This window comes from Melanerpes formicivorus, unplaced genomic scaffold, assembly GCF_026170545.1.
Source record: "Melanerpes formicivorus ecotype bairdi unplaced genomic scaffold, bMelFor1.0.p_v2 SCAF_26, whole genome shotgun sequence".
NCBI classification, from domain to species: domain Eukaryota; kingdom Metazoa; phylum Chordata; class Aves; order Piciformes; family Picidae; genus Melanerpes; species Melanerpes formicivorus.
In genome coordinates this window covers 12,093,173-12,119,887 of record NW_027142378.1, presented here as the reverse complement: position 1 = coordinate 12,119,887, position 26,715 = coordinate 12,093,173, and the positions used below count along the sequence as shown (strand labels likewise).

Here is a 26,715-nt window from a genome sequence, read left to right as displayed (position 1 = left end):
CCCCCTGCCAGAGCAGGAGCACCAGGGCAGCTCACACAGGAGCACATCCAGGTGGGGCTGGAAAGGCTCCAGAGGAGACTGCACAACCTCCCTGGGCAGCCTGCCCCAGGGCTCTGGCACCCTCACAGTGAGTAAGTTTTTCCTTCTGTTCACATGGAGCCTCCTCTGCTCCAGCTGCACCCACTGCCCCCTGGCCTATCGTTGGCAGGGCCTGGCTCTGTCCTCCTGACACTCACTCATCACATCTTTGTGAACATGGATGAGGTCAGCCCTCAGGTCCTCTTCTCCAGGCTACAGAGGCCCAGCTCATAGAATCATAGAATGGTCCAGGCCAGAGGGGACCTCCAAAGGTCATCCAGTCCAACCCTCCCACACTCAGCAGGGACATCCCCAACTACATCAGGCTGCCCAGGGCCTCACTGAGCCTCACCTTGAATCTCTCCAGGGAAGGGACCTCAACCACCCCCCTGGGCAACTTGTGCCAGTGTTGTACTCCCCTCCTAATGAAGAGCTCCTTCCTGATATCCAGTGCAGCTCTGCTCTTCTCTCGTTGGGAGCCATTGCCCCTGGTGCTGTCCCTGCAGGCCCTCAGCCTTTCCTCTCAGAAAGAAACAGGAAAACCTCTCCCCCACCTCCCACCAAAGCACAGTGAAACACTGCAGCTTTCCCAGCCCTGTGCTTTTAGTCCCCCCCAATGTGCCTGCTGCAGACAGCATCCATCTCTCTGTCCTGGCTTGGGTTCCCACAGGGGGAGTTCAGTGCACGCCGCATTCCTTAATGTCCCGAAGGATTGTCCGTGGATCCAGCACGCAACGACAGCAGGATGCAGTCAGACAGCAGGATGCAGTCGCTGCCTGACTGCAAGGAGCAGTGCTGGCACTACATTCAGAGATGAAGAGAAGTCCCCATCCTCACCTGCAGCAGGAGCTACCATTTCCCTCTCTCATTCCCAGAAACCAAGAGACAGCAAAGGAGGATTCTCATGCAGAGCAGAGCAGAGCAGCCCAGCCCAGAACGCGTTCTCCCCTGTGCGTAGCGCCTGCAGGACGCCTCCCACCCGCTCAGCTCTACAGCCTTCTCCCCCCACCCCCCACCCACCCCCCACTACTTGGATCTTATTTTGGTGCCATGGAGCTCCTGCTGCTTTTTGAAGTAGCTGTGGCAGGCCAGCTCGATCAGCTCCAGCCCCCCAAACAGCTTCTGCTGCGCGACGAAGAAGACGACCATGGCCGCCAAGTACCAGCGGGCCAGGCTGGAGAGGTACAGCAGAGCCAGCATGGCCAGGGGGAACACTGTCCAGTACAGCAGGGAGATGCACTTCACCATGAGGACCCTGAGCTCAGACTTGCAGGGTGGGACAGCGCTCTGCCCCGTGGCACCGAAGCGCTTCCCACCCTCGTAGAAGCGTCGCAGTCTTTCCTCCTTCTCCTGCCAGCGCTGGCGGCACCACAGCTGCAGCTCCTCCGGCGCCGCGGGCACCGCCTCGATGGGGTACCTCCGGACGTGGAAGTGAATCTCCTTGGGGAAGTCGCCCTTCAGAAGGTGCCTCTCCGTCTGAGGAATGTTTTGGGGGTATGCCACGGTTATGTCGTGGATAGCATCCAGATTGTCACCTGTGAGGAAGGGTGTGGGGAGGAAAGGATGAGTACAGAGCCTGCAGTGCCCCCGAGGCCGGCCCGCTGCGGTGCGCGGCTGACAGCTCTCCCGCTGCGGCAGCGCCCCCGGGATACAGCACCAACACAGCGGGGTAGGGGCTGGAAGGCACCCCTGGAGATCATCCAGTCCACCCCCCTGCCAAAACAGGGCCACCCAGGGCAGGCCACACAGGAGCACATCCGGGGGGGTTTGAATGCCTCCAGAGGAGGAGACTCCACAACCCCCCTGTGCAGCCTGCCCCAGGGCCCCAGCACCCTCACACCAAAGCTTTTCCCCATGGTGAGGCAGAACTTCCTGGGTTCCAGTCTGTGTTCAAGACGAGGCACAGCACACCTGGTGGAGCCCAGCTTGAAGTGAACCACATCTGCTTAGCTAGTTGGGGACAATGCCTGCAGAGAGCCTGAGGGAGCTGAGGGCTCTTCAGCCTGGGGAAGAGGAGCCTGAGAGGTGACCTCATAAAGATGTGCAGGGTGAGTGCCCAGAGGCTGGAGCCAGGCTCTGCTGGGGGATGCCCAGTGCCAGCACAAGGGGCAGTGGTGGAAGCTGAGGCAGAGGAAGCTCCATGGGAACAGGAGGAAAGGATTTTCCCTGTGAGGGTGCCAGAGCCCTGGAGCAGGCTGCCCAGGGGGGCTGTGGAGTCTCCCTCTCTGGAGACATTCAAACCCCACCTGGATGTGTCCCTGTGTGACCTGCCCTGGGTGATGCTGCTCTGGCAGGGGGTTGGACTGGATGATGTCTCAGGGTCCCTTCCAGCCCCTCACACTCTGATGCTGTGAAGCACTGAGAAAGCCTCTGCAGATTGGACATCCCAGGGGATGCTGAGGAACAAACCCAACCCTCTACCCTCCATTACCTTGCCTGATGCAGCCAGTGCTCTTGCAAGCAGGTTGGTGTTTCTGAGTGGGGTGTGCAGCCCATCCTCTTCACCACCACCACCTCCTCCTCCTCCTCCCCCTCTGATCAGACATACTTTTGAGATTCCATCCACTCAGTTCTGCTAGTGTAAAGCCCATCTAAAAATAGGTGCATGGTGGACTGGAGGTTGCATAACTGCTGAGTTCTGCCAGCAGTGATTTATCCTGCTGTTTGTGTTTGGCTGCCTGGCTTGGGGCAAAATGGAATTGGAGACCGAGAGCTGTCTCCAGCTCCAGTGACTGAAGACTTTTGTTCCCCTAAAATGATGTCACTTCTTGCAAAGATGATCACAACCTACTCTTTAGCTCTGCTCCCCCTTTTAATTTCCTCCCTCTCCCTGGCATTTTGGCTCTCCTTTGCAGCTCTAAAAATGACAGGGACAGAACAGAAAGTTACTTTAAAAGGCCATGCTCAGAATTATGTATCTAAAGTTCAACTCCAAATATCACAAGAAAGGGGGAAAAAAAAGCCCTTCTCAGAGCTGCCTTGGGATGATCTCTCTGGGACAGTCCTGTGGCAGGTTCCTTGGCTTTTTAAAGAGCTACAGATGGCTGCCAGGAGATCTAGCAGAGCAAACCTCAACCCTCAGGTTCTGTTTGCAGAAAGGCTCACAGGAGGTTAGGGGTTGGAAAGGACCTCCAAAGATCATGGAGTCCAACCCCCTGCCAGAGCAGGAGCATGGAATCCAGCACAGGGCACACAGGGCACACAGAACACATCCAGGTGGGGCTGGAAAGGCTCCAGAGCAGGAGACTCCACAACCTCTCTGGGCAGCCTGCTCCAGGGCTCTGGCACCCTCACAGTGCAGAAGTTCCTCCTCCTGCTGAGCTGGAACCTCCTGTGCTGCAGTTTCCATCCACTGCCCCTTGTCCTATCCCAGGGTGCAGCTGAGCAGAGCCTGTGCCCTCCCTCCTGCCCCCCAGCCCTCAGCTATTGACAGCCATTGATCAGATCCCCTCTCAGTCTTCTCCTCTCCAGACTGCACAGCCCCAGGGCTCTCAGCCTCTCCTCACAGGGCAGTGCTGCAGTCCCTTCAGCATCCTGGCAGCTCTCTGTTGGACTCTCTCCTGTCCCTCCTGAGCTGGGCAGCCCAGAGCTGGCAGGACTGGGTACCCACACAGCTGCTCTGATCCCTTCAGCAAGCAGACACACTTCTGTGTCCTATGCCCAGGGATAGGACAAGGGGCAGTGGACACAAACAGCAGCACAGGAAGTTCCACTTCAACATGAGGAAGAACTTCTTTACAGAGAGGGTGCTGAGCCCTGGAGCTGGCTGCCCACAGGGGCTGTGGAGCCTCCTTCTCTGGAGCCTTTCCAGCCCCACCTGGATGTGCTCTGTGTGACCTGCCCTGGGTGATGCTGCTCTGGCAGGGGGTTGGACTGGATGATCTCTAGAGGTGCCTTCCAAGCCCTGCCATCCAGTGATTGTGTGATGGTGCTCTGGGCAGCACAGCACCCTGCAGTGCTGTATTGCAGCAGTGGCAGCAAGTCAATAGAGGATGGCCATCAGATAAGAAAGAGCTGCTGCTGTTGGCTTCCAGTGCAGCACATCTGCATCTGTTCCACAATCCAGACAGGAAGCTCACCCTGCTCTTGTTTCTCCTTCCTTAATTGCTGTGGGGAAGTAACCTCATGTTCATGCAGAGCTCTTTGCTGTCTGCTCTTATCACTACCCAAAGCCAACCACTAGAGAGTACTCTTCAGCTGCCTGGTGACCTGACTGCCCTCCAAAGCCTCCCAGGCAGCACTCCCGCGGAGGGCAGGCTGCAGCAGCCCCAGCAGCAGCAAGCTGGCAAGCCGGCTCCCCTGCAATGCAAAAGATGGGCTGGGGGCATGCAGCCAGCACCACTCACTGGGGAGACGTCAGAGGGAACTGAAAAGGGGTCCAAAGCTTGGAGGGCATCAGGGTGGCAAATACAGAATCACAGGATGCCAGGAAGGGACCCTAAGGAGCAGCTGGTTCAACCTTGCTAGGATCAAGCCTGGATCTATCTGGTTCAACCTTGCTAGGATCAAGCCTGGATCTATCTGGTTCAACCTTGCTAGGATCAAGCCTGGATCTATCTGGTTCAACCTTGCTAGGATCAAGCCTGGATCTATCTGGTTCAACCTTGCTAGGATCAAGCCTGGATCTATCTGGTTCAACCTTGCTAGGATCAAGCCTGGATCTATCTGGTTCAAGCTTGCTGGAATTAGAATTAGAATTAGAATTAGAATTAGAATTAGAATTAGAATTAGAATTAGAATTAGAATTAGAATGAACCAGATTGGAAAAGACCTTCAAGACCATCAAGCCCAACCTATCACCCAACACCACCTCATCAACTAAACCATGGCACTAGGTGATGGTGCAGTTGAAATGAGCTGAGCCAGCAGCCTGCCAAGCTGGGTCTGAAAGCTGCTCAGTCTAGGGGAACCCACTGCTGTCCTTGGGAGATGATTCCGGTGTCCAGCTGCTCTCCTGGGGAAACATTTCCCTCTGGAGTCCAGTGGGAGTCTCCCCAGCAGGATCATAGAATCACAGAATCAAGCAGGTTGGAACAGACCTCCAAGATCATCAAATCCAACCTATGACCTAATCCCTAACCCCTCCTGACAACCAAACCATGGCTCCCAGTGCCACATCCAATCCCCTCTTGAACACTTCCAGGGATGGGGACTCCACCACCTCCCTGGGCAGCACATCCCAAGGGCCAACCTCTCTTGCTGGGAAGAATTTCTTCCTCCCCTCCAGCCTAAACCTCCCCTGGCACAGTTTGAGACTGTGTCCTCTTGTTCTGGTGCTGGGTGCCTGGGAGAAGAGACCAACCCCCACCTGGCTACAACCTCCCTTCAGGTAGTTGTAGAGAGCAATGAGGTCTCCCCTGAGCCTCCTCTTCTGCAGGCTAAGCAGCCCCAGCTCCCTCAGCCTCTCCTCACAGGGCTGTGCTCCAGACCCCTCCCCAGCCTTGCTGCCTTTCAAGTGCTCATCAGCTCTTGTCTCTTCCACGGGACTCTGTGTAAAGAGTGTCCCTCCTCATGAGAGCCACCCCTGACGTACTGCTGCATGGCAATGAGATGCACACAGCTCAGACCAAACCAAAAAAGCTAAATGCAAACATCCCCTGCCCCAAAACCTCAGAGTGTGGAGCAGATGCTGGCAGAGCCCCTGCTAGCAGCCGCCTCAGGCACTGGGATGGCTGCTGCCACAGATGCCCCCAGCCCAGCTCTGCTCTGTCATGCCTGGCTGAGTCCTGCTGCTGCCACTCTTGGTCACAGTGGTTTGCTTGCATTTCTGCCCACCAAGCAAGAGGAATGCAGGGCAGCAGCAACAGCAGCCTGGCAGGAAGGGATGGATGCAGCACACAGAACACAGACAACAAAGCCACATCCTACTTTTCACAGTCACAGAGCTGCCAGGGCTGGAAGGGAGCTCAAGGCTCAGCCAGCTCCAAGCCCCTGCCATGGGCAGGGACACCTCACACCACAGCAGGTTGCTCACAGCCACATCCAGCCTGGTTGCAAACACCTCCAGGCAGGAGGCTTCCACCACCTCCCTGGGCAGCCTGTGCCAGGCTCTCACCACCCTCATGGGGAACAACTTCTTCCTCACATCCAATCTCAATCTCCCCACTTCTAGTGCTGCTCCATCCCCCCCAGTCCTATCCCTCCCTGACACCCTCACAAGTCCCTCCCCAGCTTTCTTGCAGCCCCCTGCAGATCCTGGAAGGCCACAATGAGGTCTCCTGGGAGCCTTCTCCTCTCCAGCCTGCACAGCCCCAACTCTCAGTCTGTCTCCATCTGATCATCCTCAAGGCCCTTCCCTGGCATGTCCAGACCTTAGGACAGGGGCTCCTCCTTATTTTAAACCAGGGACAAGGGTTTTGCTTTGAGCTAATTTCACACTCTGCCATTCTCTGGAGACTTTCAAACCCCACCTGGCTGTGCTCCCGTGTGGGCCTGCCCTGGGTGATGCTGCTCTGGCAAAGGGGTTGGGCTGGATGATGTCCTGAGGTCCCTTCCAGCCCCTCCCATCCTGTGAGCAGAGGGATTTTTGTCAGCAATGTCTGTTTCATTACCTGAGCCCACAGCTGAGGCATAGCCACATGGGAACCAGCTCTTCCCTCTACACCTTGCTGAGTGAAAGCAGCTTGGGGCAGAGGAGCACTGAGGTTTCACTGAAGCAGCCCAGCCTCAGTCATGAAACAGTCAACAAAACAGAGCCAATGTGTTTTAATCTCTCATTCTTTACTCTAACCCCTCCAGATCCCCCTTAATCCTCTGATACTCCACTCTGACACTACCAATTCAATTCCCTGGGCTCTTCCTTGCTCAGCCTGGAGAAGAGAAGGCTCCAGGGAGACCTCAGAGTGGCCTTCCAATACCTGGACAGGGGTGATGGGAAAGCTGAGAAGGGACTTTTGACAAGGGCTTCTAGTGACAGGAAAGAGGAAAGGGATTGAGGCCTGAGGAGGGCAGATTGAGGCTGGAGATGAGGAAGGAATCCTTCCCAGTGAGGGTGGTGAGAGCCTGGCACAGGCTGCCCAGGGAGGCTGTGGATGCTCCCTCCCTGGGGGTGTTCCAGGCCAGGTTGGATGAGGCCTTGAGCACCCTGTGCTGGTGGGAGGTGTCCCTGCCCATGGCAGGGGGTTGGAACTGGATGATCTTTATGCTGCCTTCCAGCCCAGCCCATTCTGGGGTTCCCCTCCCCTGCCCATCCCTGCGCCCCAGGGAGCTCCATCCCCTAACAGGCATCAGCAGCCCGCGGCTGCCCGCGCCCCCAGGGGAGCTCACTGCCCCCAGCCCCCCGGTGCTAAAGCAGCTCCAGCAGGCCCCGAGGCAGGCAGTGGACAAATCTCATTACATTCACAGCCCAGCACTTGGGGCAGCAGTCTGAGGCAGAGAGGGATTCAACGCAGAGCCGCAGCTCCGGAGAAGCCTCTTTAATTACGGCTGACTAATATTTATCCACAAAGAGGAATCTGTCTCGGGATTAGGCTGAGACCTGGAAGAAGCCAAAGACATCAATTTAATAGGGGACTGGCTAATTAAAGCATAATGGAAGGCTAATTGTGATAGACTGCTCTGTAGTGCGGATGATTGATGGAGAACAATTGCTTTCCGCGGGCTCTTTAGGGAGGGCTAAACACAGCACAACAGTGGCAAGGCGGAGGGAGAGGCAGGCACGGCCGAGCTCCCAAGATGATTACAATCAGCTGATGAAAGACAGCGACATCTCTGTCCCACAGAGCGCTGCCACCCCTCCTGCAGCCTGGGGTCACACAGGGTAATGGTTACCCAGCTCCTTTCTCCCCTAACGACCGGGGATCAGACTCCCGACCCTGCCGCAGCGACTCGGTGGAGCTGCGCTGGGGGCAAGGGGCAGCAAAGCTGAAGGGTCTGAGGGCCACTGGAGCCTCAGGGAAACGACACACAGGAACCCTCCCAGCTGCTGCGGGAGGGAAGGGGGCAGGGAGAGACTCACAGCATCATGGAATCACAGAATGGTCTGGGGTGGAAGGGAGATTGGACGTGGCACTCGGTGCCATGGGGCACTCGGTTCCATGGGGCACTTGGTGCCATGGGGCACTTGGTGCCATGGTCTAGTCATGGGGTCTGTGGTGGCAGCTTGGACTCAGTGATCTTTGAGGTCTCTTCCAACCTTAGTGATACTGTGACCTCCAAAGGTCATCCAGTGCAGTCAGCAGGGGCATCCTCAGCTAGGTCAGGTTGCCCAGAGCCCTGCAGAGCCTCACCCTGAGCTGGGGTTGTTCACCCTGAGCTGGGGTTGTTCACCCTGGAGAAGAGAAGGCTCCAGGGAGACCTTCCAGTACCTGAAAGGGACTTAGGAGGAGGCTGGAGAGAGACTGTTTGCCAAGGCCTGCAATGATAGGGAGAGGGGCAATGGCTTCAAACTAGAACAGGGCAGAGTTAGATTGGATGTGAGGAACAAGTTCTGCACCAGCAGGGTGGTGGAACACTGGAACAGGTTGCCCAGGGAGGTGGTTGAGGCTCCATCCCTGGAGATATTCCAGGTGATGTTCAGCAGGGCTCTGGGCAACCTGATCTGGCAGAGGATGTCCCTGCTGACTGCAGAGGGGCTTGGACTGGATGAGCTTTGGAGGCCCCTTCCACCCCAGACCACTCTGTGCTTCTGTGATGTCTTTCTAGCTCAATCCATGATGTGAGAAGTCATCACAGCAGCACCAAGCACAGACATGAATGAATAATTCTACCCAAAGAGCAGAGCCCTGGCATGAGCTGGCACTGCAAACTGGCTGGTACACTGAGCCATGGTGCAGCCTCTGAGGACACCACCTAGCCAATGGCCCCAAGGTGGACATTAACTGGCCACCATCCATCTCTCTTCACTGCCTTTCAAAACACTTCACTTTGACACTGGGAACAACAAAACAGGCAAACCAGGGTGTTTTCAGACCCCTTGGTAAGTGATCCTGCCCAGCCTGGAACAGGGGACTGCTGGAGGGCTGGCAGCTTGTCTGACTTGACTGCTCTCACATCTTTCAAGCTGGTTTTGGCCACTTCTCAGCTGCAACCACAGCTCCCCCAACCACACACCTTCCAGGGAGGGATGCACACAGCAGCAGGCTGGTACAGCAGCAGGCTGGTACAGCAGCAGGCTGGTACAGCAGCAGGCTGGTACAGCAGCAGGCTGGTACAGCAGCAGGCTGGTACAGCAGCAGGCTGATACAGCTGCATCTGCACTGCTCTCCTGGCAGCCCCAGGGCAGGCATGAGGAGCAATGAACTGCCTGCTCCTAGCTACTTACCAGGAGCATCCTCCTAGGGCTAGCTGCAGGAAAAGCCCTCTGGGATTCTCAGGGGGGGAAGTTCTGATGTGTCTCAGTGCTTATGGAAATAACAGCCTCCCTCACTGGCTGGGCTGGGACTGGGATGGTCTTTGTCACCTCCAGCCAGGTTGACATCAGGCAGGGTCCATACATTACCCAGGGCCCTTCACAGAAGGCCTTGGTACCACCTGCAGCTGGGGTTCAGTGGGGTTTGCAGAGAGCCTCCAGTGAGGCAGGATGCCACAGCCCAGAAGGCCAATGGCATCCTTGGCTACACCAAAAGAAGTGTGGCCAGCAGATGGAGAGAGGTGATTCTGCCCCTCTGCTCTGCCATGGGGAGAAGGATGCTGACCTGCTGGAGGGGGTCCAGAGGAGGACCATGAGGGTGATCAGAGGGCTGAAAGAATTGGGGCTGTTCAGCCTGGAGAGAAGGCCCCAGGGAGACCTTAGAGCTCCATCACAATACCTGAAGGGGACCTAGAGAAGGGCTGGGGAGGGACTGCTCAGAAGGGCTTGGAGTGACAGGATGAGGGACAGTGGTTTGAAACTGGAGCAGGGCAGAGCTAGGTTGGACATCAGGAGGAGGCTCTGCCCCATGGGAGTGGTGGAACACTGGCACAGGCTGCCCAGGGGTGTGGTGGAGGCCCTGTCCCTGGGGGCATTCAAGGTCAGACTGGATGTGTCCCAGGGCAGCCTGCTCTGGTTGGAGGGCCTGCAGGGGGCTTGGACAGGATGACCTCTGGGGGTCCCTTCCAACCTGATGCAATCTGAGCACCCCTGAGTCTCTGATCTCCTGGCTGGAAGTGTCTTGGGTCTGCCTTGGGTCTGGATACTGCAAAGAAGGAAGAGCAGAGCAGAGCAGCACCCAAAGCAGGATGCCTTGCATTCCTGGCTCTCAGGCACACGTTCTCCAAGGGCTGCTTTAAGGAAATATTTACTCTGGGGTTGTTATGGAGATCAGCTCTTCATAGCAGTTTGTAAAAATAGGCAAGGCTAAAAATACCAAAAAGGAAAAAAAGAAGAGGAGGAGGAGAGAGCTCCAGAGGGACCCGAGGCACTAAAACTGGAATGTGGCATGCAGCCCTGTCTGCCTCCGAAGAAATCTGCATCCCCTGCCCTGCAGCAGCACAGTGGCACAAAGGGAACTAAAGCCATGAAATTAGCATTTTAATGGAATAGAGAGCCCATTGACGTCAGGACTGCTCACTGATTGTTGCTTCCAGGTGGCCTAATGAGATGAAAATGGAGTTTATGTCTTCAGCTAGTCTCAGCCAGGCTTGTTTGGTGACTGTGATTGAATGGAAATGAGCAGAGACTGCTGTGTGCAAACACGTCCGGGCTGGTAAGCAGCCTTATCGGGTCTGGGCATCAGGAGTGATTGATTTGAAACCTTTTCTGCCAGAGGAAAGGGATCTCACTCTGCCTCCCACAGCTCCACACCAAAGGCAGAGCCCAAGCCTCACCCCGGACTGTGCAGCACACTGCACACAGCCTCTGCCCTGCCTGCTTCAGGGACTCCCACATCACATCCTCACTGCTCCCTCATCTCTCACGGCACAGGAAACATTCAGCAACAGCAGAGTGAAGTGGGAAACTCTAAATCCAACTGTGGAGAGCCCAGGGGTTTGGCACCAGGGGCAGGTCAGACACTAAGGTCCTCTGAGGCAAATGCCAGAGCATCCTACGCTGTGAAGCACAACACACTGCAGCAATGTGCTTGTGGCAAGAGGGCAGTGGTACCCCAGGGGGCATCAGGGAAAGACTGTCCAGCAGATCCAGGGAGGGTCTCCTGCCCCTCTACTCTGCCCTGGTGAGACCACACCTGGAATACTGTGTCCAGTTGTGGACTTCCCAATTCAAAGAGACAGGGAAGTACTGGAGCAAGGCCAACAGAGAGCTAAGAGGATGCTTAGGGGACCTGAACATCTCCCCTGTGAATAGACTGAGAGCCCTGGGGTGTTTAGTCTGGAGAAGAGAAGGCTGAGAGGGATCTGATCAATGCCTATCAATAGCTGAGGGGTGGGTGTCAGGGAGAAGGGACCAGTGTCTTTTTGGTGGTGCCCAGAGACAGGACAACCACAGGTATAAGATGGAACCCAGGAAGCTCCATCTCAACATGAGGAAAATCTTCTTTGCTGTGAGGGTGCCAGAGCCCTGGAGCAGGCTGCCCAGAGGGGTTGTGGAGTCTCCTGCTCTGGAGCCTTTCCAGCCCCACCTGGATGTGCTCTGTGTGACCTGCCCTGGGTGATGCTGCTCTGGCAGGGGTTTTGCACATTGAGGGTCTGGAGTGAGTGTGTCCAGAGAAAGGCAATGAGGCTGGAGAAGGGCCTGGAGCACATGGCCTACAGGGAGGTGCTGAGGGAGCTGGGGGTGCTCAGCCTGGAGCAGAGGAGGCTGAGGGAGACCTCACTGCTCCCTACAGCTCCCTGAAGGGAGGTTGGAGTGAGGAGGGAACAGCCTCTGCTCCTTGGTGGCAAGAGACAGGAGCAGAGGAAATGGTTTCAAGCTGTGCCAGGGGAGGTTCAGGCTGGATGCTAGGAAAGATTTCTTCACAGAGAGGGTTCTCAAACCTGGGAATGTTCTGCCCAGGGCAGTGGTGGAGTCACCATCCCTGGAGGTGTCCCAGCAGCCTGTGGAGCTGGTGCTGAGGGACATGGTTTGGTGCTGACCCTGCAGTGCTGGGTCAAGACTGGACTGGATGATCTGTGATCCTGGATGGATTCTGTGATCTCCAGAGGTCCCTTCCAAGCTCTACCATTCTGTGACTCCCTGCTCATCCATTCCATGCTCCTGCAGGCCACTGAGAGAGCTGCAGGGCATCTTCTGCCTGCAGGCCCCAGAGTGAGCAGAGAGGTAGAAACATCCTTCATTATTACTGATGAACCAACACTGAGTGTGCTTTAAAGGCCACACTGCTGCCTAGAGAAGAGGACAGCTAGGCTGGGCATACACCCTCAGGATTCCTCTGAAACCCTTTGAGTAAGTTAAGTTCTGTCCCACTTCCCAAGCCCTGCTCCAATGGGGAGAAAAGGAAGTGAGACAGACAACTAAATAAAGCCCAAAGCCAGGCTCAGCTCATAACACTGTGCATATTATTTCAAGCCTAATTCTCACTTCATTCCTGGGTTCACACATCTGTGAAATAGTCTTCATCAGGCCTCATTTCTCACTTGATAAGATGTCCTGACATGCAGCCTGCTGTAATTGATCAGTACCAGGGACTGGAGCAGGCTTGGAGACTCAGCTGACTCCAGCTCAGCTCTTCTCCCGAGTCTGGACTCCAGAGCTCAAGAACAGCAATGAGGGGATTTGATGTTCCCACTCCCAGCCTGGGGAAGAGAAGGCTCTGGGGAGACCTAATAGCAGCCTGCCAGTACCTGAAGGGGCTACAGGAAGGATGGAGAGGGACTGTTTGCCAAGGCCTGCAGGGACAGGCCCAGGGGCAATGGCTTCAAGCTAGAGCAGAGCAGACTGAGATTGGATCTCAGGAAGAAGCTCTCCACTAGGAGGGTGGTGGAACACAGGAACAGGGAGGTGGTTGAGTCTCCTTCCCTGGAGATACTCAAGGTGAGGCTCCATGAGGCCCTGGGCAGCCTGATCTAGTTGGGGATTCAGTACTCCTAAGGTTGGAAGGGACCTCAAAGATCATCGAGTCCAACCTGTCACCACAGACCTCATGACTAGAGTAGGGAGGACACCACTGCCCACTGCAGGCTTGAACCCACAACCTTCCCATTAAGGGTCTTGTGCACTACCAACTGAGCCACCTGTCCCTGCTGAGTGCAGGGAGGTTGGACTGGGTGAGCTTTGGAGGCCCCTTCTGGCCTGGACCATTCTTCATGGGTCTGCCAGCTGTTCCTCTTCCTTCCAGCAGTTCCCTGTGCCTGATTCCCCCAGCAGGGCATGGTGCACCTTCCCTCACATCCCTCCCAGCATCTCTCTGCCTCACACCAAGTGAGATCTGAACCAGAAAGAGACTCTGGAGATCCCCAGCTCAGAGCTCAGCTCTCTGGCCATGCTGGGGCCCCTTCAAGCATGGTGACCCTGCCACAGTGCCAGGGGACACTCTGTAAGCCTAGGCAGAGTCACAGTCACAGTCCCTCTCTCAGTCATATCTGCTCTGCTCTGGTTTGAAGCCATTGCCTCTCATCCTGTCCCTGCAGGCCTTTGCACACAGGCTGCTGTTAGGTGTCCCCTAAGCCTTCTCCACCTGGCACTTGGACCTGCTGAATGCCATCCTGCTGGACTCTGCCCATCTGCCCAGCCTGGCAAGTCCCTCTGCAGAGCTCTCCTGCCCTCTAACAGATCAACTCCTGCCCCAGCTTGGGGTTGTCTGCAAATACCAATGATGGACTTGATCTTGCAGTGAGCCCTTTCAGCACATGGAGCCAAGCAGAAGCTAATCCTGCTGAAGAGCCATGGGGCTGGCAGCAAAGCTGAGCCCTGGCTGATGGAAGTGGGAGCCAGGTTTGCCCACTGCTGGCTCCCAGAGTCAGGAGAGCTCACCAGGCTGCACTGGATGCTACATGCACACACTGTTTTCTTGTTAGAGACTTCTTCTCTCACCCACCCCAGAGGAGAAGGACTCTGTTTCCCTCACTCTTCAGAGGGGTAGGTGCAGGCTTGCCTTCTCATGGCAGAAGACCCAGCCTGCAGCTGACATCAGCTGTGTGGGCAGGACGCAGAGCCACGAGGGCAGAGCACGCAGCCTCCTCCTCGAATGCAGAGGGACTCTGGGCCAAGGGGAACGGTTTCCCTTCATTATCCTCCTGTTGCCTCCAGGAGCATTTCCCCTCTGTGAGCTGCTATTGCCTAGAGCAGCATCTGGAAGACGTTAGGGAGGCAGAGGAGAGGAGCAGACATGAGCTCAGAGCCTTCCCAAGCGCTGCTCTGGGGAGCTCCAGCACACCTGCAGCGCCCAGCCCGCGCCTGCCGGGAGCGGACGGCCTCCGAGCGAGCGGCAAGAATGGAGCCCCAGGCTGAGGGACCCTGCTCAGGCAGTGTGCCACTGCTTTCAACACCCAGCCCCAGGCTCTGGAGGGCTTGCTCCCAGCATGGGTGTGCGGTATTGCAGCCTGGGCGGTGACAGAGGCATGAATAACCACATCCCAGGACGGTCACAGATCCCTGGCTAGCAGCAGATGGAAAAGCAAAGGCATGGAACCACAGCTGCTGAAAGGGGAAGGACCCCACCAGGACCCCCAAGCTCCACACTCCAGCAGGAGGGAGCAGCTACACCCTCTCACCTCCTGCCAGAGGTGTGGGCACTCACTCCATGCCAGCAGCCAAAAGCTCCCTGCCCATCAGCTGCACATGGCACTGCCTCTCAGGCCCAAACTCCTCTGCTTCCAGGCACACTGCTCACTGTCTCACAGCCATGTCACGAGGAGCAGCAGAGGGCTGGAGCTGCTCTGCTGTGAGGATGGAGATTGGGGTTGTGCAGGCTGGAGAGGAGAAGGCTCCCAGGAGACCTCATTGTGGCCTGCCAGGATCTGCAGGGGGCTCCAAGAAAGCTGGGGAGGGACTTGTGAGGGTGTCAGGGAGGGATAGGACTGGGGGGGATGGAGCAGAACTAGAAGTGGGGAGATTGAGATTGGCTGTGAGGAAGAAGTTGTTCCCCAGGAGGGAGGTGAGAGCCTGGCACAGGCTGCCCAGGGAGGTGGTGGAAGCCTCCTGCCTGGAGGTGTTTGCAGCCAGGCTGGAGGTGGCTGTGAGCAACCTGCTGTGGTGTGAGGTGTCCCTGCCCATGGCAGGGGGTTGGAGCTGGCTGAGCCTTGAGCTCCCTTCCAGCCCTGACAGCTCTGTGACTCTGTGATTCTCTGCAATCCACAAACCATCCTCTGTGCAAGCAGAGGAAGCCACACACAGGCCAAATGTCACTGCTGGGGCAATGAGTGAGTAAAGAGAAGTGTGGCATCACCCAGCAGAGCATTGCACAAGCTGCTCTTCCCACCTCAAATCTGGTATGAGTTCCTCAGACACACAATGATGGACTGAGGAACACAGAGCCTCTGTCACTCTTTGCCTGTGTGGTCACTGTCACAGGACACAGCTCAGGTGAGTGCACTCCTCACAGAAGGACCTGGGGGTGCTGGTGGGGGAGAAGCTGTGCAGGAGCCAGCAGTGGGCACTGGCAGCTCACAAGGCCAATGGCAGCCTGGGCTGCATCCAAAGCAGTGTGGCCAGCAGCTTGAGAGAGGGCATCCTGCCACTCTGCTCTGCTTGGTAAGGCCTCACCTGGAGTATTGCATCCTGCTGTGGGACCCCCAACACAAGAGACAGGGAGCTGCTGGAGTGGGGCCACAAGGGGGGCACCAAAATGGACTGGAGCTCCTCTGCTCTGAGGACAGGCTGAAAGGACTGGGGCTGCTCAGCCAGGAGAGGGCAAGGCTGCAGGGAGACCTTAGAGCTGCAGTTAGTATCTGAAGGGGAGCTACAGGCAGGCTGGGGAGGGACTGCTCAGAAGGGTCTGTGGTGACAGGCCAGGGGCAGTGGTTGGAAACTGCAGCAGGGCAGAGTTAGGCTGGACATCAGGAGGAGGCTCTGCCCCATGAGAGTGGTGGAACACTGAACAGGCTGCCCAGGGCTGTGCTTGAGGCCCTGTCCCAGGAGACACTCAGGATCAGCCTGGCTGTGCCCCTGGGCAGCCTGCTGTGGCTGGAGCTGTCCCTGCTGAGGGCAGGGGTTGGGCAGGATGACCTCTGGGGGTCCCTTCCAGCCCTGGGCATTCTGTGGCTCGGGATGGATCCATTGGAAGCCACACCTGATGTCCCTTCTCACCACAGTGGAGATGGACTGGATGGCCTTCAAAGCTGCCTCCCAGGCCACAGCAGTGATTCCCTGATCTGCATGCAGCAGCCACCAGGATCTGCTGTAAGCCCTCCCAGTTGTGGTGCTGCAACTTTTGAGGCCAGCACTAAAGGTTATCTGGAGAGCTGTGGCTTAGCTCGTGATGAAAAGCATTACCTCTAACATTTACCAAGTAAAAGACTCCTCAATCCTTGATTTTTAAACACCTGCCAGGACAACCTTCACTTCTTGCAGTTCTTAAGTGAAAACAAACCAAAAAAGCAGCTAAAAAGAGGAATGTGCTCCAGGTGCACCCCTCAGACCCTCAGCCTTCGCCTAAAGGGAAGAAAAAAGTGTTGATATAACATTTCCAAGCTGCCCTGTGTTGACAGACAGAGCCTGCACTTAATGAGCAGAACTTAGCCTGGGTTTGTGGATGACACCAAGCTGTGTGGCCCAGGGGACACACTGGAGGGATGGGATGGCACCCAGAGGGACTGGGACAGGCTGGAGAAGTGTGTTGAAGCCAACCTCATGAAGATCAACCAGGCCAAGGGAAAGGTCCTGCTCCTGGGATGGGCAATCCCAACAGAAAGAGAGGCTGGGCCAGGAGTTGCTGAAGGAGTCTGAAGGACTTGGGGGTGTCAGCTGATGAGAAACTCCCCAGGAGCCAGCAGTGGTCCCTGGCAGCCCAGCAGGCAGCTGTGTGCTGAGCTGCACCCAGAGCAGCAGCACAGGGAGGGGATTCTGCCCCTCTGCTCTGCTCTGCTGAGACCCCCCCTGCAGCACTGCCTCCAGTTCTGGGCCCCCCTAGCAATAGAGGACATGGAGCTGCTGGAGGAGGTCCAGAGGAGGCTATGAGGATGGCAGAGGCTGCAGAACCTCCTCTATGGGGAGAGCTGGGGCTGCTCAGCCTGGAGACATGAAGGCTCTGGAACCTTAGAGCAGCCTTCCAGTACCTGAAGAGGGCCTACAAGGAGGCTGGGGAGGGGCCCTGTACAAGGGCTTGTGGTGACAGAATGAGAGGCTAAGGCTTTAAGCTGGAGGAGGGCAGAGTCAGACAAGCCCATGCTGACATCTCCTGCAGCACTCCAGAGGGGTGCAGGAGGTGAAAAGCTGCTGCCAAGTGCAGGGAGGATGCAGAGGAATCTGAAGATGGGATGCATCCCCAGAGGGGTCAGGGAGAGAGAAAGGAGGAAAGGTCACTCTCAAGCTTTTAACAGGCAGCAACATCTTCTGGAGGATATAACTCCACAAGCATTTGGCAGAGCCTCAGGCCATCCATCAGCACAGGCAGGACTGAGGGGCAGCTGGCTATTCTGTGAGATAGTCAGCATTTTATGAGTCATAAACTGAACAGAATGTGGATGTGCTGAGCCTTCTGCACTCCCAAGTCACCCCCTTTTTTGGTAACCTCAGCCCAGCATCTCCTGCCATGCAGCAGCAATGGGAACCCTCCAAAACAACCTAAACTCAAAGGAATTAAGCCTGAATGGAACCAGACAATACATGGATGCTGGAGTCCCATTTAAGGGAACAAAAGAAGAGCTCCAGAGAAGGGGGGTGGTGGGAGTGGGGAAAAGACCCAAAAACTCAGAGAGGTCTTTTTGGCTCCAGAATTGTAATGATGCTGGGAGAACCAACATTCCACACAGCTGGCAGGGCTGGAAGGGACCTCAGGGCCCAGCCAGCCCCAGCCCCCTGCCATGGGCAGGGACACCTCACACCACAGCAGGTTGCTCACAGCCACCTCCAGCCTGGCTGCAAACACCTCCAGGCAGGAGGCTTCCTCTCACCCTCCTCTCCTCCAGACTCATCAGCCCAAGGTCTCTCAGTCTCTCCTCACAGGAGAGGTGTCCAAGTTCCCCAATCACCTACATCTCTCTGCTGGACTCTCCCCAGCAGATCCCTGTCCCTCTTGAACTGGGCAGCCCCAGACTGCACAGAGTGGATAGGTGAGCTCCCACAGCTCCTCTGGAGGTGCCTTCCGAGTTCAGCTCAGCCTTCCCAGCTCTTTTTCCAGTGCTCCTGTGTCAAACTGCCCAGAGGCAATCCCTTGCACAAACACTGCTAAGCCTGGGCCACCAAACAACCTCACTGAAGTACAGAAAGTTACCCTGCTTCCCTCTAAGGCCTTTGTCTGCTCCTCTGGGCTGAGAAGGATATTTGACCATGTCAGAGCCATCCTCTCTTGCAAGGAGGCCACAAACCATGGCATGAGTTTATCCTATCAGTCCTCTCTGCTTTCTTTGTGATCACTGCACCACACAAACCACTGCTGCCTCAGTTCATTCCAAGTGGAGCAGTTCTAAACCCAGGCTAACAGCCACACTGGGTGGAACACTGAGTGCCTTCTGCTCTGGCTCCTGTTGTTGAGAAAGCAAATCAGGAATGCAATCACACAAATAGCTGTAGTGTCTGTACAGGGAAGAGGAGACCCGAAACAAAACCACATGGTGAGGCTCTGGAGAGCACAGAGTCACAGGATGCCAGGGGCTGGAAGGGGCCTTGAAGGATCTTCCAGTCCAACCCCCTGCCAGAGCAGCATCACCCAGGGCAGGGCACACAGGAGCACACCCAGGTGGGGTTGGAATGTCTGCAGAGCAGGAGACTCCACAGCCCCCCTGGGCAGCCTGCTCCAGGGCCCTGGGACCCTCACAGGGAAAAAGTGTTTCCTTCTGTTCCTGTGGAGCCTCCTCTGCTCCACCTTGCACCCCTTGGCCTGTTGGACATCCCTGAGCAGAGCTTGTGGTGGGGGTTGGTCTCTTCTCCCAGGCACCCAGCACCAGAACAAGAGGACACAGTCTCAAGCTGTGCCAGGGGAGGTTTAGGCTGGATGTGAGGAGAAAATTCTTCTCAGCAAGAGAGATTGGCCCTGGGGATGTGCTGCCCAGGGAGGTGGTGGAGCCCCATCCCTGGAGGTGTTTAGGAAGAGCCTGGATGAGGCCCTTGGTGCCATGGCTGAGCTGATCAGATGGTGCTGGGTGACAGCTTGGCCTGGATGATCTCTGAGGTCTTTTCCAGCCTGGTGTATTCTCTCTTCTGTATTCTGAGTGACCTTTGGATCAAGCATAGTGCTTGTGTTAAGCTTTCAAAACCCACCCCCAAACCAAACCAAACCAAACCAATAACCCCCCCCAAACACTGCCCAGGCCTCAAAGATACTTCACAACAGCAAACTGTTTAACTGTTCTGTGCTAAATATTTACAGTGATTGTATCAACAGTTCCAACCCAGCAATGTCTGACACAATACTCCAGCTGGCTTCCAATGAACTCAGGAATCTTCTTATTCCCCAACCAGTGCACACAAACCACTCAACTCTCAGCCCATACAACAAATACCAACATTTCAGGAGGTCACAGGGTGTCAGGGGGTGGAAGGGACCCAAAGAGATCATCCAGTCCAACCCCCTGCCAGAGCAGGAGCAGAGAATCCAGCTCAGGTCACACAGGAACACAGCCAGATGTAGCTGAGGCTGTCCCTGCTGACTGCAGGGGGGCTTGGACTAGATGACCTTTGGAGGTCCCTTCCAACCCAGACCATCACTGGAGGTGCTCAGGAGGAGACTTGATGGGGTGCTTGGTGCCATGGGTTAGTTGGTTGGGTGGTGTTGGATGATAGGTTGGACATGATGATCTTGAAGGTCTCTTCCAACCTGGTCTGGTCTGGTCTGGTCTATTCTATTCTATTCTATTCCATCCCATCCCATCCCATCCCATCCCATCCCATCCCATCCCATCCCATCCCATCCCATCCCATCCCATCCCATTCCCTTCCCTTCTGTTCTGTTCTGTGATTCTGTGACTGCTAGGAGGGGGTTTGTGGAACCCTGGGCTTGCCAAGTGCCCAGCTCCCAGGGAAGTCCAAGTCCCACCCCCCAGAGGCACCCAAGTGAGCAGGTGCCTATTTCTGCCTGCAGGAATCAAGAGTTTTCTTTAGCCAGCTGCTCTGACTGCCCTGCTGCTTTAGGTTGAGCTGCACCACTTGGGCTGGCACTGTCCACTGCCAGCAACACAAACCAGCTACACCCAGGTCCCTGGCATGGGCATCCCAGGCCTGCTCCTTGCCCCCATACCCACTGCAACAAGACAAGGATCTGCAGGCCAGATGGTGAATCATGGAAGAAAAACTCTCCCATTGAAACCCAATCCTTTTCCTGTGCTCTCCCCTGGTGGCAGTTACTGGTTTACAGGCACATAAAACCAGGCAGTTGGCTACACAGCTTTAGGGTGGACTGTTAATCCTCCCACCCCCTCCCCCCAGCTGTGCAACCAGGTGAAAAGGGAAGCAGCTGAGGGACTGGTTTCTTGTTCTGCTCAAGTTCAGCCAGGAAACAAACCCCCTGGGCTTCCAAGTGCAAAGGCAAACATCCTGGGGGGGTTGCAAAGGCTCCACTGGATGCACAGCAGCAGAGCTGCAGGTACTGCAACAGAGCTGAAGTAATTCACCCCAGCACAGCATCCAGCCTGGCAGGAGCAGGCAGGCAGAAAAGCAGCAGATCCTGCCTGAGGCTGGAGAGAGCTGCATCCATCTGGGAAGGCAGCAAAATAACTTTACCCATAAAGGGTAAGGCTTGATGAGAAGCAACATTCCCTGCATTCTTCTCACAAAAAGATGTGTGGTGTGGCAGGACCACAGCCTAACACACTACCCTTAGATGGCTGGCCTGAGCCTGCACAGGGCAGTGCCCACACATCCCAGGTTCTCCTGAGCAAGCAAAACTCAAAGCCCAGATGGGCTTATTGGGCCTAAAAACAAAGCTCCTGAGCACCAACTCTGTGCTAGCTTGAAACAAGTTGGATGCCCACAGCCAACCTCTTGTCCTACAGAGCAGGCTGAGGACCTCCACAACACAGTTCCCCAGCTCCTTCAGGAGAAGCCCCTGGGGTCATGGCTATGCACAGTGCCAAGTCTAAAACCACTTGGACTGAAGTGCTTGGACAGATGGGCAGAGTCCAACAGGATGGCATTCAGCAAGTCCAAGTGCTGGGCTCTGCACTTTGCCCACAGCAACCCCAGGCAGTGCTGCAGGCTGGGGGCAGAGTGGCTGAGAGCAGCCAGGCAGAGAGGGACCTGGGGGTAGTGGTGGACAGTAGGCTGAACAGGAGCCAGCAGTGTGCCCAGGTGGCCAAGAAGGCCAAGGGCATCCTAGCCTGCATCAGGAGCAGTGTGGCCAGCAGGAGCAGGGAGCTCATCCTGCCCTGTGCTCAGCACTGCTCAGGCCACACCTGGAGTCCTGTGTCCAGTTCTGGGCCCCTCAGTTTCAGAAGGACATTGAGGGACTTGAAGGTGTCCAGAGAAGGGCAACAAAGCTGGGGAGGGGTCTGGGGCACAGCCCTGTGAGGAGAGGCTGAGGGAGCTGGGGTTGCTTAGCCTGCAGAAGAGGAGGCTCAGGGGAGACCTTCTTGCTCTCTCCAAGTCCCTGAAGGGAGGTTGTAGCCAGGTGGGGGTTGGTCTCTTCTCCCAGGCACCCAGCAGCAGAACAAGAGGACACAGTCTCAAGCTGTGCCAGGGGAGGTTCAGGCTGGAGGTGAGGAGAAAGTTCTTCCCAGACAGAGAGATTAGCCATTGGAATGTACTGCCCAGGGAGGTGGTGGAGTCCCCACCCCTGGAGGTGTTCAAGAGAGGATTGGATGTGGCCCTTGGAGCCAGGGTTTGGTTGTCAGGAGGTGCTGGGGGACAGCTTGGACCTGATGACCTCTGAGGTCTTTTCCAGCCTGGTTGATTGTGTGACTCTGGGAATGCTCAAGGCCTGGGACTGAGGTGGGGTGTGTGTGTTTGAAGGGGGCAAGGGGCACTGCCATCTCAGCCAAAGCAATTCAGCTCTCTCCAAGACTGAGGCTATGGAACAAAGATGGTTTTGGTACTTAAAAAGTTGAAGAACAAAATAAAATAGAAATAACAACCAGATGGTTTCTGCTTTGGGAAGGACTAAAATCCCTAAGCCTTGGAACTGGCAGTCTGGCAGGAGTGGTATTTGTGTCAGCCTTTGCCAGCTCCCAAGAAAACATCCCAAATTTGGCCAGCAACTATGAGCCTTTGAAGAATCTGAACTCTGCACAAGCTCCCCAGCAAACACTGCCCAGAGTTCAGAGCTGAAACTGAAGGAGAATCTGTCCTGGTTCCATCCTCCCCACTGCTGGGCTTCAGTCCATGCACCATGCCCTGGGAGTAAAGACCCTTCCCTGCTCCTGCCTGCAGCCACCCAGGCAGCCCAGGCAAGGAAGCTGCCTGCCTCACATCACAGAATCACAGAATGGCAGAGCTGGAAGGGGCCTCAGAGGTCACAGAATCACAGAGCTGTCAGGGCTGGAAGGGGCCTCAGAGGTCACAGAATCACAGAGCTGTCAGGGCTGGAAGGGACTGGAACAGGCTGCCCAGGGAGGTGGTGGAAGCCTCATCCCTGGAGATACTCAAGGTGAGGCTGGACAGGGCTGTGGGCAGCCTGCTCTAGCTGGGGATGTCCCTGCTGACTGCAGAGGGGCTTGGACTGGATGCCCTTCAGAGGTCCCTTCCACCCCAGACCATTCCATGGTTCTGTGATACCTATTGAGCATCTCCAGCAGGGCCTTTGTCAAGCAAAGCAGAAAGGCAGCCCAGGGAGGGCTGCTGGCCATTATCTGTTGTGTGATCAGCCACTGATTTAGTGTTTAACAACTTTCAGCACCACATGAAATACACCAGTAGCAAAGAACATTGGGTTGCAAAGTTCAGGACTCAGCTGCAGACAAAAGAAGGCAGATCCAAGGTGGCCTCTGCCCATACAACAGATCCTATCTCTCCTTCCAGGATGAAATACTGCTTTGCCCCAGGGCCTGAACTCGCAGTGAATTGGGGTTGTGTGACAACAGAGTGCAAGGAGGCTTTGCTTCAATTGCTCCAGGAGGAAGAAAGAGAAACAGGAGAAGTTCAACTGGAGGCAGCTGAGCTGCAAGCAGCCCTCATGCTAAATAAAGCCCCAGAGCACCCAGTGCTATTTCTGCTTGGTTCATAAACAGACTGTTAATTTCCCATCCTCTGGTGTGCCTGGCTGCAAGTTCCCAGGGTCAGTTCCACTGAGCATCCCCAGCTGCAAGCTGCATGGAGAGTGCTGTGGCTGGAAAAACCCCAGCCCATAGGTGTGTCAGACCTGGCAGCAGACCTGACCCAAGGCTGCTGTGCTCCCCCTGCCCTCAGACGGGAGGCCAGTGCAGACAGAGTGACAAGCAGTGCCTGGGAGATCAGGAAGCACTTCAGCAGCAAGCAGCAGAGATGGAAAATTCTGTTTGCAGACAAGAGCTGGAACAGTGCAGCAAACAAGCCCTGGGGCCACACAGGGAAGATGAGGAGAAAACAAAACATTTAGAGGGTGCTCCCTCAGTGAGTGCTCAGTGAGGCAGAGGAGGTCTGCGTGGGGGAGGACGGCAGGCAGTCGTTTAGCTAAGGACCAGAGCAGCTCACACAGACGTGAGAGAGCCAAACTGAGATTCCACAAACAGCTCCCTGCTGCTTGCTGGCTCCTGAGAGCATTTCCCAGAGAAGGGCTTGGGCTGGAAGGGACCTGAGAGATCAGCTCCTCCACCCCCCTGCCACGGGCAGGGACACCTCTCACCTAGCCTTGGCTGCCCGGGGCTTCATCCCATCTGGGTTTAAAAACACCCCCAGGGAGGAGGCATCCACAACCTCCCTGGGCAACCCAGAGTCTCAGCACCCTCATACTGGAGAGCTTCTTCCTAAGATCCACTCTAGCTCTGCTCTCCCTCAGCTTCAGACCATTCCCCCCTGTGCTGTCTCCAGACACCCCTATGGAAAGTCCCTCTCCAGCCTTCCTGCAGGCTCTGCCAAGCAGAATGGTTTTCCCTCTCTCCCCTTTAAATTTTGCTTTCATTGTTAGTTTTGCCCAAATCAATGACCACATCCCTCCAACAAGTGGAATGGAACAGGGCTGTGAGACTGGATGATGCTGAAGCTGAATGGTGAGGGAAGAAATCCAGCCTCACCCTTCACACAGGGACTAGGGCTTCAAGCAGTCAGCTTTTAACATTGAAGATCCAAAGCTGATCTCTAAAGACAGACTCACATCTAGCAATTGTAGAGTGGTCTGGCTTGAAGTGGACCTTAAAGATCACCCAGTTCCAACCTCCACTAGACCAGGCTGCTCAGGGCCCATCCAACCTGGCCTTGCTGTCTACAGCTACCTGAAAGGAGCTTGTGGAGAGGCTGCTGCTGGTCTCTTCTCCCAGGTAATTAGTGACAGAGCCAGAGGGAATGGCCTCAAGCTGGGACTGGGGAGGTTCAGACTGGACATCAGGAAGAGTATTTCCCCAGCCAGAGTGGTCAGGGACTGGAATGTGCTGCCCAGGGAGGTGGTGGAGTGCCCAAGCCTGGGTGTGTTTAAAGGTGGTTTGGATGTGGTGCTTGAGGCTATGGCTTAGAGGTGAACTTTGCAGAGTAGGGCTCTTGGTTGGACCTGGAGGTCCAGAGGGTCTTTTCCAACCTGAATGTTCCTGTGACTCTGATCATGCCAACAGCCAGGTCCCAGAGCTTTCCAGTTGCACAAGCAGTGCTCATCAGCACTACAAAGCTGTTTCACTCTGACTGATTGGGTTCTGCTTTTCCAACAGCTGTAAAGAACACTGTTCAGAGGAGTTGTGGAGACTCTAAGTGTTCAAAGCCAGGGTGGGTGAGACCCTGGGCAGCCTGGTTTGCAAGTATCTGAAGGGTGGGTGTGGAGAAGAAGGAGCCAGGCTCTGCTCTGTGGTGCCCTGGGACAGGACAAGGGGCAATGGACACAAACAGTTCCACCTCAGCGTGAGGAAAAACTTCTTTACTGTGAGGGTGCTGAGCCCTGGAGCAGGCTGCCTTGAGAGGCTGTGGAGTCTCCTCTGGAGACCTTCAAAACCCACCTGGACAAGTCCCAGTGTGTCCTGCCCTAGGGGCTCCTGCTTTGGCAAGGGGGTTGGACTGGATGGCCTCTGGAGGTCCCATTCTGTGATTCTGTGGCTCCTGTCTCATGGGAAGCTGGGGGTGGGGGGATGGGGGGGCTCATCTAATCAAATTCAGCAGCAGATTGGAAAGAAGAACCAGGACTGAATTTGCAGTTGCAAGCTGGGCCCTCTCTCAGGACAAACTGTTCGACAGACACTCATCCCAGTGCCGGGGGATTTGCATCTCAGAACTGAACAGCCAGATGCTAACCACTGGAACGTGCCAGAGCCAGCTGCTCTTCAGCACTCTGGGAAGTGTAGTTACCAATGCACATTAACACACAGCCTTAAACTGTCTGAACACTCTCCTCCCCCCCCCCCCCAAAGACTAACAGCTCCAAGGCAGCTCCATGCCCATGGACAGCTCTGAAATGAAGTCACAGAGCAGCACAAACAAAGCACCAACAAAGAGGCAGGACAAGCACTGCCATCCATCCAGCACCCTGCAGCTGGAGGCTCACAGTGAATGCATCTCTGATCACTGAAGCACCAAGGCTGGGAGAGGCCTCAAAGATCATTGAGTCCAACCTGTAATGCACCAGAACAAGAGGACACAGTCTCAAGCTGCACCAGGGGAGGTTTAGGCTGGAGGTGAGGGGAAAGTTCTTCACTGAGAGAGTTGTTAGCCATTGGGATGTGCTGCCCAGGGAGGTGCTGGAGTCCCCATCCCTGGAGGTGTTCCAGAGGGGATTGGATGTGGCACTTGGAGCCATGGTCTGGTCATGAGGTCTGTGGTGACAGGTTGGACTCGATGATCCTCGAGGTCTCTTCCAACCTCAGTTGTGATACTGTGATACTGTGAAAGTTCTTCCCAGAGAGAGTTGTTAGCCACTGGGATGTGCTGCCCAGGGAGGTGGTGGAGTCCCCATCCCTGGAGGTGTTCCAGAGGGGATTTGATGTGGCACTGGGAGCCATGGTTTAGTACTCCTGAGGTCCTGGGTGACAGGTTGGTCTGGATGATCTTTGAGGCCTTTCCCAACCTCACTGATTCTGTGATTCTGACTTCTTATCCCTCTGCTTCAGCACCAGCCCCCTCGTGCTGTGAGAAGTGCCAACCCAGACCTGATAAGCACCAAGGACTTAAATCAGCTTTCCAGAGCCTTGGCTGGCCTGGCTGTTTCTAGCCGAGGCGACACCGAGGACGATCACCTTCGGCGCGGTGAATAAAGCCACTGCACAACCCCCAGCCCCGGCAGAGGCCACCCCAGCAGCACAGCTCTGCTGCCAAGCCTGCCCTTGCTGCTGGGCTCTATTCAGATGCAAACCGCTGCTGTCCCTTCTCCTGCTGCACTTCCACGGTGCTTCATTTGCACAAAAAGTAACGAGGCTTTGCTTCTGCACGCATCAGGGACTCACCCTGAGCTACCTCTGCATATTTAATGTATTTCCATGCCATCGTGCAGCCCCGGGTAATTGGTCCCCGGGACTCTTACTGTGTTTCAAAGGGTGAAAGGTAAGAAGATCTTACTTAACGTTAAGTTTCCATTCAAGGGGTGAGCAGCAATTTCCCCACTCATCTTCACCCCCCCTGTCTCTTTGATGCTTTTGGGGATGTTTTACACTTCAAGGGGCTGCAGGTTTCCCTCACTGAAGGGA

The 26,715-nt window shown here is 55.8% G+C and overlaps 1 protein-coding gene across 3 annotated transcripts in view; it reads right to left on the bottom strand.

Moving 5' to 3' along the window:
• Positions 1-1,104: 1,104 nt before the first annotated feature.
• The window catches only part of LCLAT1 (lysocardiolipin acyltransferase 1), a 73,811-nt gene continuing 48,200 nt past the window's right edge, over positions 1,105-26,715 (bottom strand). For all 3 annotated transcript variants that reach the window (XM_068153706.1, XM_068153705.1, XM_068153707.1), the window contains one exon: positions 1,105-1,613. In XM_068153706.1, coding sequence (XP_068009807.1) covers positions 1,105-1,613 — 509 coding nt within the window. The remainder of the gene's footprint in view (positions 1,614-26,715) is intronic.